Source organism: Mustela lutreola, chromosome 2 (genome assembly GCF_030435805.1).
Source record: "Mustela lutreola isolate mMusLut2 chromosome 2, mMusLut2.pri, whole genome shotgun sequence".
In the NCBI taxonomy this organism is placed as follows: Eukaryota; Metazoa; Chordata; class Mammalia; order Carnivora; family Mustelidae; genus Mustela; species Mustela lutreola.
Genome location: NC_081291.1, coordinates 109,454,758 through 109,467,010, shown reverse-complemented (window position 1 = coordinate 109,467,010; position 12,253 = coordinate 109,454,758). Strand labels below are relative to the sequence as shown.

Genomic DNA, 12,253 nt, shown 5'->3' with positions numbered 1-12,253 from the left:
CTTGAACTATGAGTAGGGACTGCTTCTGATGGGTATCTGTGTTCAGCCAGGCCTAACACAGCTTCTGAGAGACAGCTAGAGACTAAACCGGGGAGAGATAGAGAAGTAGGGTAGAGGCAGAAGAGGGGAAAGCAAAGCAAAAGGTGTAGGGAGAGAAGGGAGGACGAGGAGGGAAGAGAAAGAAAGGGAAGGCGAAGGAACGGGACAGACATAAGGAAGGCGGAAAGTAGTTTTTTAGGCTCTGTAGGTAACTTCTTTTAATTCTAAAAACCAGTAAGTATATAACTAAATCAAATTAGATTTCTATGAAGTTACCTACAGAGCCTAAAAATGACAGAAAATGGTTACATATCTAATGACTGAGCCACTGAACTGGTGGACACATTCTGGGTGTTGTGGGATAGGCAACAACTCCATAGGACATATCTTGACAATGATACAGTTCAGCATTATATGACTTTGCCTTTGATCATGTCAAAGGGGATATTGTTGTAAGGGGGTTTTGTTTGAACATCTAACAATAAGAAGAAATAGTTAACATTTATTTAGCATTTCTGTTCCAAGTATTCCATCAGCAAGGCTCAGGCCAGACCAGTCTGGTATGGGCAGCGAGGCCAGAACCGAGACCTGAAGCCAGGTCTTCCTACTCCAAATCTTGACTCCTTCCTCTTTGTTTCAACAAGTTGTCCGTGTTTTTTTGCTCATGTATGAAAATTACCATGAAATCTGCATTATGTAACAAATAGCATCCAATTTTTCACAATCTCTGCTCTTTTGGCAGCAGAGAATCTGATTCTTAAAACCAAGCTGTCACCCCTTGGCCCCGTGAGGCAGCAAACAGACCTCTTGATTATAATGCCTAAAAAGGGAATGGCGAAGTGGAATACTGGAACTCCCAAGTTCTTCCAGGTCAATGATAATCTAATGCACCAACTCCATGACTTCATCTAGGTCAGTATGTAACCAAAAATTGATCTATATGCCTCCATCTTATTACATAACCTGTATCATATTTAAATCAAAGGTGTTTGGATATAGTTGCCTTTAAGTTTATTTCTTACCATCACTCTTAACCGCCCCCCCCCAACTCCTATAACCCATAATTCTATATAATGCAAATGTATAAATCTTTTTTTTTTTTTTGAAAGAGAGAGTGCATGGGTGCATGTTGGGGGTGGGAGGGGCAGCAAAGCGAGCCCCACCTCATGCTCTATTTCTCTACCCTGAGGTGGGGAATCATGACCTGAGCCAAAATCGTGTCAGATGTCCAACACTTAACCAACTGAGCCACCCAGATCACTGATATAATGCAAACTATAATTCTATAGGTCTAGGAAAGATACCAATAGAGAGACGATCATTTTTCTTAGAGTGGGTAATAATATTGATTTTTCTCATTTATTGCCATGTTAAACACTCTGTAAAATTATTCACTTTTACCCCTGGGGATAAAAATATATTATATGTTTATAAAAATTAAAAATTAAAAAAAATATATTCTTTTTTTTTTAAGAAATTTACCCAACTTTTTAAGAAAAAAAGAGCAGGTAAAAAATTGGAGGGGAAAGTGTGTCAGTTGTGAGGTGTTCGCTCTGGTTAACACCAACAGCTTCTCCCGGTTTTTGGTCTGGCGTTGCCCAATATGAAAAAAGCACAACCCCTTCCTGAACAGATTTCAGGTCTGAACCATCTTGACCATCAGTGCAACTCTCTGAGCCTAATTTTCTGCATCCGGCAAGCGGGGCTGAGAATACCACATGTCACGGGTGTTTGAAGAATTAAATGCAATAACACATAATGCACCTGGTCCACAGTCTGGCCTGTTGCTGAATGCAACAAATACTGGTTGGCCTATGGCTCTGTGCCTTATTTTCCATAGCATTTTGTTCCTGAGAGCTTTCTGTAAATAGGACTTCGTTTTCCCTTTGAGGAAATGTGAGAGTCTCTGAGAGCTTTCTATTTATTTTTCCTTTCTGAAAAAGAAGCAGTTTTACCTGGAAATGGCTATTCCACTTCACTCTGTTTCTCAGCTCTCTCAAGCAGTTAATGATCCTGAAGAGACTTAAGTGAACCGGAGGAGCAACCTCTTTAAATAACTGCTTTGTAATGCAAATAAGCCAAACTGTTTGCTTGGCAAGTCTAGACTTTTAACACCTCCAGGCTCCTTGAGCAGGCTTTACCTTCTTTTTATCAAGAGAATTAACCAGCTCAGTCCCTGAATTTAAAGAGTAGAATTTAAAATAATTCAAGAGTGCCTTTCAAAGAACTGAATGTACACAGGGGCACTTTGTTTGACCTAGGTGTGGGGGTAGTGGCGAGGAGTTGGGGTGGGGGGTGGCCACTGGGCATTTTTTAATTTCCTGTGGTCTTGGGATTTCTGAACTTTGAAATGCCAGGCTAACTTTTATATTTGCATAAAGTGAGTGGCCTTGCTTCTCTTCTTACAACTTTTTGTAATACACATCTGTTGGAATTTCAGAGTAGTGTAATGGTCACTTTAAGTTCATGCCAATGCTGTGACTGACCTTGTGTAGGAGTTTGCTACGCAAAATGTACTTTTGAGATTGCCCTAAGAAGAAAAATGACCGAGGGTGCCTGGGTGGCTTAGTTGGTTAAACGTCTGTCTGCCTTTGGCTCAGGTCATGATCCCAGAGTCCCAGGATTGAGCCCTATGGGCTCCCTGTTCAATGGGGAGCCTGCTTCTCCTTCTCCCTCTGCCCCTCCCCCTGCTTATGCTCTCTCTCAAATAAATAAATAAAATCTTTACCAAAAGAAATAATAATAATAATAAAAGAATAAATTTAAAAAGATGAGGAAAAGTAACCCATTGCAAAGTTCCAAAGAGGTATCAGAATGGCAGTATTTTTCATTTGGACGTGGATACATCGTAATGCTAAAAACATAAACTCTAGCTAAGATGAAGTACTTAGAGGATTATGAATAAAGTAATAATAACTTACATTTTTCAGGTTCTTTCTAGAACACTATCTTTAGTCTTTACAGACCCATGATTTTGGCAAAATATTATTCTTTTTATCTTTAATTATCACTCTTTTCTTTCCTTCTCCTTCTTGGTCATATCCATTGATACTCTAATAGCTTGGCCTAATATTCCCAAAGTTGCTTAGCTGGAAAAAGTTGACATTGGCTAGAACGTAGGATTTAGTTATAAAATAGAGAAAGAAAGTTCTGTGCATTGAAGAAATCTCTCACTAATTATTGTCTCAGTACTCTTGGGACATGTTGCCAGATAAAGGGGAGAGGTGTAGTGGTATGGAGACAGGACAAAGCAGGAAAGTTCTATGACAAAACAAGAGCTATATCTATGTTTGTATACCAAAAAAAAAAAAAAAAAAAAAAGGAAATTCTGAACAATTCAGCATATACTTTTGGGGAGATTAAGTATTTTGCTTGTATTCATGATCATTTTCTGAAGGAAGAATAGGTAGTGAGTTTGCTAACTGTCCAAAATGTCTGGAGATGCGGGGCATAGTAAGAAGTAACAAATAGGGGTGCCTCGGTGGCTCATTTGGTTGGGCAACTGCCTTCGGCTCAGGTCACAGTCCCGGAGTCCCGGGATCGAGTCCCCATCGGGCTCCCAGCTTCATGGGGAGTCTGCTTCTCCCTCTGACCTTCTTGCCTCTCATGCTCTCTCTCACTGTCTCTCTCTCTCAAATAAATAAATAAAATCTTAAAAAAAAAAAAAGAAAGAAAGAAAGAAAAGAAAAGAAAAAAAGAAGTAACAAATAAAAAGTCAAAATTGGTTTTACAAAGTGTGTAGTAAGCCAGGCCCATGGCATGCCTACACGCCAGGCCTGGATTTCATCAAAGCACCTCACACGCACCCTCTCATTTATTTCTCATGACAATACGGCAAGTACTACTGTTAGCGCCACTTAACACAAGAAGAGTAAGGAGAGGCAAAGTGGGTGGGGGCGTGCTAAGTTAACTTACCTGTTATGCATTGGTTCCAAGGTTGAAGGCCTATCCCCCAGTGTGAGTGCATTTGGAGATAAAGACTTCAGGAAGTAATTAAGATTAAGTGAGGCCATAAGGGTGAGATCCTAATGCAATAGGACTGATGCCCTTATGAGAAGAGAAATAATCAAACTCTCCCTCTAACACGTGGGAACACAGAGAGAGGGTATTTGGTCCTTTGCAAGCCAGAAGAAAGGTCTCACCAGGAACTAATCCTGCCAACACCTTGATCTCGAAATTCTAGCTTCCAGAACTATGAGAAAATAAGTTTTTATTGTTTAAGGTACCCCATCTGTGGTATGCTATTATGGTAGCCTAAGCTAATACATTGCTCAAAGTAGGTCAAGAGCAACACTGGGAATAAACCCAGGCAGTCAGGCTCCAGACTCCACTCTTCTACCATTTTACAGTATTGCCTCTGTGGAGCCTGCTGACCAGCCAGAGGGTAATAAGATCCCCAGTTCCAACTCCAGTTCAGCTCTGGACAGTTTCACTGCTTACAGCTATGGGACCCTGAACTTTTCTTAAAAGTTCTCTATGCTGGGGCGCCTGGGTGGCTCAGTGGTTTAGGCCGCTGCCTTCGGCTCGGGTCATGGTCTCGGGGTCCTGGGATCGGGTCCCGCGTCGGGCTCTCTGCTCAGCGGGGAGCCTGCTTCCCTCTCTCTCTCTCTCTGCCTGCCCCACATCTACTTGTGATTTCTCTCTGTCAAATAAATAAATGAAAAAAAAAAAAAAAAAAGTTCTCTATGCTTCCATCTGTATGTAAAATGGCAGGGGAGGGGAGGGAGGGAAATAATCTCTACCAGAAAAGAACATGTGAGGCAACATATTTGCAAATATCTTGCAAAATGTAAATCACAATACAAACGGCCCTCTGTTAGTAATCACAATGGTATGGTACTGGCACAAAAAACAAAAAAAAACACATAGATCAGTGGAATAGAATAGAAAACCCAGAACCAAACCCACAGTTATATGGTTGGTTAATCTTTGACAAAGTAGGGAAGAATATGCAATGACAAAAACACAGTTTCTTCAACAAATGGTGTTAAGAAAATGGACAGCTACGTGCAAAAGAATAAAACTGGACCAATTTCTCACACCGTACATAAAAATAAATTCAAAATGGATCAATGGCCTAAATGTAGGACCTAAAACCATAAAAACCCTAGAACAGGGAAACCTGGATGGCTCAGTCGGTTAAGCATCTGCCTTCAACTCAGGTCATAATCCCAGGGTTCTGAGATTGAGTCCCACATCAGGCTCCTCACTCAGTGGAAGTCTGCTTCTCCCTCTGCTTGCCACTCTCCCTGCTCGCTCTCTCTCTCTCTCTCTCTCTCTCTGACAAATAAATAAATAAAATCTTTTTTTTTTTTTAAATCCTAGAAGAGAGCACACGTGGAAATTTCTCCTACATCAGCCATAGCAACATTTTTACTAGCTAGGTCTTCTGAGGCAAGAGGTAATAAAATTACCTCTTCTGAGGCAATAAAAGCAAAAAAAAAAAACCTATTAAGACTACGTCAAAATAAAAACTTACGTGCAGTGAAGGAAACAATCAACAAAACTGAAAGGCAACCTTATGGGTGGGAAAAGATATTTGCAAATAACACATCTAGGGTTAATATCCAAAATATGTAAAGAACTGATACAGCTCAACACCCAAAACACAAATAATCCAATTAAAAAATAGACAGAAGACATGAACAGACACTTTTCCAAAGAGGACATATAGATGGCCAAAAGACAAATGAAAAGATGTTCACATCATTCATCATCAGGAAAATGTAAGTCAAAATTACAATGAGATATCACCTCATACCTGTCAGAATGGCTAAAAAACACAAGAAACCAGTGTTGGTGAGGATGTGGAGGAAAAGGAGTCCTCATACACGTTGGTGGGAATGCAAACTGATGCAGCCACTGTGGAAAACAGTATGGCTGTTCTTCAAAAAATAAAAATAAAAATAAAACTACTGTATGATCCAGTAATTGCAGTACTGGATATTGACACAAAAAAATACAAAAACACTAATTTGGAAGGATATATGCACCCTTACGTTTATTGCAGCATTGTTTACAATAGCCAAATTATAGAAGCAGCTCAAGTGTCCATCAATAGATGAATGGGTAAAGAAGATGCGCGCGTACGCACACACACACACACACACACACACACTCACTAGAATATTATTCAGCCAAAAAAGAATAAAATCTTGCTGTTTGCAAGCCATGGATGAAGCAAGAGAGTATAATGCTGAGTGAAATAAGTCAGTCGAAGAAAGACAAATACCACCTGATTGCACTCACATGTGGAATTTAAAGAACAAAACAAACAAGCAGAAGAAGACAAAAGAGAGAAACAAAGAGAGACAAATCAAGAAGCAGACTTTTACTGGAAGGGAGGTGGGAGGGGAGTGGGTATAATAGATGATTAGGATTAAAGTGTACACTAAAAAACATTCGTCAATAAATAAATAGCCCTGTGTTATGAAGGACAAACTATTTTTCTTAACATAGAATCATTTCTGATAGGAAAGCCCACAGAATCTCAGGGCTCTCTGGTTGGATGTCTAAGGGAAAACCATGTTGAAATAAGGGGTGGGGAAATGTGATTTAGAAGAGGGAATGTGTACCTAAAAGAAATATAATACTGTCTTCTCTTACTTTCTCAGCCTTGACTCTTCACTTTAACATCTTTGTAAGAAAAGTGCTGGTAAAAACCATGAGACCATTTATTACAGATTAAATTCAATTTATTTAATTGTATTAAATAAATATTGAGCACCTGCTGTGGCCACGTACTAGATGATGTGGAGAGTGAAAAGTAAGTCACAGTTACTGTCTTCAAAAAGCCTATAATCTAATAAAATAAAAACTATAAATAAAGGAATATAGGATAGGGAGGAAAAACTCTGGTTTTAGAGGGTCAGAAGACATGTGCAAGTTCTTTGTCCACACTATTACCTTTTCCTGGGCCATTTCCCATGTGCCCCTCCCCAACAGCCACCTCACCTTTTGACTCATTATCCTTTGGAGACTGGAAAGCCTCCTTGACTTGGTCAAAGCCCTGTCCTGTCTTACAATCTTACCATAACTATGAATCTTTCCTGAGCAGCAATTATAACAATTAGATATTTATATTTATTTGTTTAGTGATCTAGTAAACTTCATGAGGTCAAGAACTTTGATTTGACTAATTGTTATACCCCACTCCCTGGCCAGAGTTAGCCCTGTGGCTGGCACACAATCTGTGTTCATCAAATTTATGAAGGAGGGGAGGAGGGAAAGAGGGAGCGAGGAGGGAGGGAGGGAAATCCTGGGGGACATTTACTAGGCTTTCTAGACCGCAAAGCTGTTATCTGTATCCTCATCTGTAAAATAGAGACAGATGATAGTGCCCATTTCCCAGGGTTGTTATGGAAGTTATATGAAATAGTCAATGAAATTCTGTGTTATAAAATGTGAAATGAATAGCATATTTTCATACAGGGCAGATTGCAAAAAGCATTATAGCAGTCAGAGGTGAAAATACGTAACTCAAAGAGAATGAAGGAAAGGTAATTAATTCCCCCCAGAATTGAGGCAGGGAATGGATCAGCAGGGGAAAAGGAGGTAGACGGCTGAGGGACGACTGGGTTTTCACAAATAGCAGTAGAACACCTACTTTCTATACTCGTGCGTGTGAGTGTGTGCATGTAGGAGTTGACTCCTCACCAGAATGTCACTCTACTGGACAGGGATTTCCATCTGTTTGGGTCATAACTGTATTCCCGGTACCTATAACAATGTCTGGTACATGATTGGCGCTCAGGAAGTATTTAGCGAATGAATAAATAACTGAATGCATGAACAGGTTAGAAAATAGCAGAAGAAATGTTATGAGTAAAAGCAAAGACAAAAAGTGTCTGGCTCCCTTGGGAAACGGCATTGATGGGAGGCACCTGGGCTTGGAGAGACCAGACTACGGAGGAGGGAAAGATGAGTCTGGGATCCAGAATATGTGAATACAAATATTGGTGGCTAAGAGGATCCCGGGGCTGGTGGTCTTCGGATGCCATTTGCATGGCCGAGTTGCAGAATTTCTGAGTTTTCTAAGACCCCAAGCACTGACATCTTTAGGTGAAACTGAAGAAAAATGCTCCCCATTAAAACACTGAAATAAAACAACCTGACTCAGCCTAGTAACCAATCATCACATTCTCCTCTGCACATCATGAGTCTTTGACAACATGTCACATATGACAGGAAAGGGAAAAAAATGCATCTGTAATTATAATAAAGATGAAAACTATGGAAATTATCAGGAGCATCTGAATTCAAAACACCAATGAATGTAAATCATGCTATTTGCATAGAAATGTGGCAACCCTACAGATATCAGTTAAAATTCAGAAGTAGATGAATAATGAATAAAATGCCACTTTTAAAATTACAAAATAAAAGTGCAATTACTCTTGTATTTTGGAAAAAATCTCACCCTTAGAGGGGTTTAATAAGAGATGGGAAACTGAAAATAAACTGAGCACTAAAGACTTTTTAGTCAGTACATCGGCGCCCCCCCGACACTTTTTTTAATGTTAAAAAATGACTACCTCATCAGTGTCTGTGTTAATGATCTGTAATCTTACCAGTGTGAGATTGATGATAAATACCAAGTACTGATTTTTTAATAACATGAAAAATAGACATACAACACATCTTCAGGTAGTAGTTTTCTTAGCCCTCCTTCATGGGAGGTCTTTATAGTCCAGCGATCACAATATAATTCAAATAAAAAATTTTTAAGGAGTCATTTCATGCAAATAACCTAGCCACAGACTTTTAAACTATTTGTGGCCAAAGCTTCTTTTCATCTAAAGCTCAGATTGTAAGAATGCTTGGTATAATTGAGTTCTTGTCTAATTACATAAAGACTAATTTAGAACCTCATTTATTTGGAGAGTTTCTGGCATAGCAAATCCATTTAAAATGACACATAAGAGGAGGTAATTAAAAATTAAAGTTGAAATCAAGATGAAAAAGGCAAGATTGAAGCTGGTTTAGATGGCTCTGATTAGTTATGGAGAGCAGTGAGATGGGAGAGGGGCTTAAAACACTTTGAAAGAAAGAGGAAGAGAATGGAACACAGCACCCTAAGGCACCAGTGCTTTTAAGTTTTTTCCAGTATGTAGCTAGGTGCGAAGTTGACCACATGCCACCGGGAGAGGTGACCTCATGGAGCTTGGGTGAATAACGGGGATTCGAAGGCCCTAGACCTCTTTCCCATGTTCCCCATCCTGGAAGGGAATGCTCCTGGCTCAAAAGGGGAGGGCACAGCTTCCAGAAAGCAGCCTGTTATATGTGGGGCACCTAGCCCAGACTCTTCTGTAAAGCAAGCTGTCAGAGCTGCCTCAGCAATAATACACACACACACACACACACACACTCACTCACTCACAATTAAAATGATCTCCAATCACGTCTTTTACAGTTTGCAACAGGCTTTTCAATCCACAACCTCATTTCATCCTCACACCAACGCAAACAAGAACAAGTACTCTTCCTTGGCCTATTTCCCAAGTGGGGAAATCGAGGTCCTGAAAGGTTAGGTAACACTCCCGAGGGGTCACACATCTGGAGTGCTAGGACCTCGTGACTCCAAATCCCAAACGGTACACTCGTTCCCTATTGGTTGACAATTTGTTTGTTTCTCTTACTGGATTTTTTTTTTCTCTTTTCTCTCTCTTCATTTTCCCTTTACACACTTCCCCTCGAGTTCTTTCATTTTCCTCCCTTCCATTGCCATTTTCTTGCTCGTTTCCTCCTATTCCTGTCCATGACTTGGCTCTGCCTGCAGTCTCAGACAGTACAGCTAGGCCCAGCCAGTGATTCTCAGATCCAGAGAGTCTGGCGGTACACTCTGAAAGGCAGGAAGCTTTTCTGTTCCTAAGGTTGTTTCTGCAGCAGCAAGAGCGTTGGCCCCTGAGAACCATAGTAGAGCTTGGAAGGAGGTGCCTCTAATTTCAGGCTTATGATTGTTGCTATCCTCCCCTCTCCCCGCATTAAATAGTGTGTTTACCTAGAGAGATTGTTATATATAAAGAGGTGCTAACAGCCCAGCAGAGGTTGATTTATCAATAGTTTGGCTGTCATTCTGGGTCATGTGGGCTGATGTGTTGTGAGAAACGCTCACTAAAAGTCAGTCAGAGATGGATCATTCCGTGAGACTGCATCTTGACTCCTATCAATGGGAAGAGCCACTTCAGCCTATTGGCCACTATGTATTTATGGAATCGCCACCTCATGCAGGAACTAATGCAGCAATTAGCTAATTAGAAATAATCCCTTCCCTGGTGGAGCTGACATGGCAGCAGGAACAGGAACAACACACATTGCCTAAGTGGAATGAACACTAGGAGGAAGTGTTCGCTGAGCAAATTCAGGAAAACTCGCCTAACACCAGCACTTTGTATTAGAGAGAGCGAGCGACAATGAGCTCAGAACAAGATGGCTTTTTTTTTTTTTTTTTAACCCTAGCTTATCTGCAGGATGCAACACACTCCCTCAAAGATTGTGGCTCTCTCAAATCAACAGAAGACAGTATCCTCCCCAGAGGGGTGCTCCCCGTCTCCTCCCCACCTCTTCCCATCCCTTCCTGCAGAGCTGCTCGAGGGGGACTAGGATAGTAGATACATCAGGACATGGGAGAAACATCCATGTGAACTTTGTATCTTGCTGCCTGCCTTAAGTACTTCACATTACCCATTACTTTCAGCTGTTCAGAGGGTTATACAGGCTCCAATATTCACAAGACTCACAAGTTTAGAAGGAATATCCTGTGAAGCAGGTCTTCTTAATGAAATCCTGTCGTACACAAATTATTGAGTTCTTGGAAAATAAATGCAAGGCTGTGATGGAATTTTTCATGTGCACCTCTCCCACAGCCCTCCTGCAATGAGCTGTCCAAGAGAAAGGGTCGCCAGGTACAAAGCCAGATGCACACTTACCGTTGTCCTCAGCAACACGACATCTGCCTCTTGTAAGGAACATGGGACACAATTTGCCCACACATGCCAAGCAGGTCTCCAGTAAAACACCAAGGGGAGGATCCCAAATGAGAAGATGGATCCAGCAAGACAGAGGGTTTTCCGGCAGCCTTGAGTCCGGTAGCCAAATATCTCCTGAGGAAGAATCAAAATAACCCCAAATATTGGTTAAGTACAGTAAATAGCAAATCAACCAATTGGGATTTTGGTGATAAAACTGGGGGCAGAGAATGAAGAAGTCAACGAGAGACTGAGAAACTGGAGAAGAATCCCTAACAAAATACCACGTGTTCCCAGGCCCCCAGGAAGTCGCAATCAAACTGGGAAACTCAGTTTCTATAATTCGAGCACCTGGTTACTCTGTGCCAAACACTATGTTAAGAGATACGTTATCTTAAGTCTCTTGAACATTCCTTGAATAGAATGATATTACCCTCGTTCATAAATGATAAGGTTGAGCTCAGAAAGCTTGAATGGAAAGACCTGGCCAAGGGCCCCAAGCTAAGAATTCTGCTTCCAAGAGTCAAACCCACGTTTGACCCATAGCCTTCACAGACATGACTATGAGCTATGTGATGGGAGGACCAGATGACCAGCAGTCACATGGGAAGGAGAGAACCAGGCTTTGAGGGTGTAGTCTGGATGTGATGAAAGTGTTTGACCCAGAAGAGGGTGAGTAACTAACTGTGAACCTGCCGTCAGGGGGTTAGGGTGGGGCTGTGCATTCCCACCCTCCACCCTTGTTCAGTTGCACAAAGAATTTCACAGCATGGGGGAAAATTCATAGAAACTATTTGGGTTATTGAGCCCTTGCTTTGAGCAAGGGGATTGGAGACCCTGAATGATACAAATATGGCAAGAAAAGAGTCTTCTAATATATTTACAATCTGGACAACCTTCTTCCTTCCAAGTACAGCCTGAGACAGAATGGAAAACCAGCCCTAAAGTTTAAGGCCTCAGTTCCTCAGTTCTATCACACAAAGTCAAAGGTATCCATTACACTGATCCTCGTGGCCAAAACTGAAAAATCAAGTATCTTCATTAAAAGCATCAGAAATAACCCGAAGGATATGGGGAGATGGAGAGGAGAAGGGAGTTGAGAGAAATTGGAGGGGGAGATGAACCATGAGAGACTATGGACTCTGAAAAACGACTAAGGGTTTTGAAGGGGCGGGGTTGAGAAGTTGGGTGAGCCTGGTGGTGGGTATTATGGAGAGTACGTATTGTATGGAGCACTGGGTGTGGTG

The 12,253-nt window shown here is 41.2% G+C and overlaps 1 protein-coding gene across 3 annotated transcripts in view; it reads right to left on the bottom strand.

Moving 5' to 3' along the window:
• ATP13A4 (ATPase 13A4) overlaps positions 1-12,253 on the bottom strand; it is a 126,432-nt gene that overhangs the window by 81,698 nt on the left and 32,481 nt on the right. For all 3 annotated transcript variants that reach the window (XM_059163121.1, XM_059163122.1, XM_059163120.1), the window contains exon 2: positions 10,968-11,141. In XM_059163121.1, the coding sequence (XP_059019104.1) occupies positions 10,968-11,141 (174 nt within the window). The remainder of the gene's footprint in view (positions 1-10,967; positions 11,142-12,253) is intronic.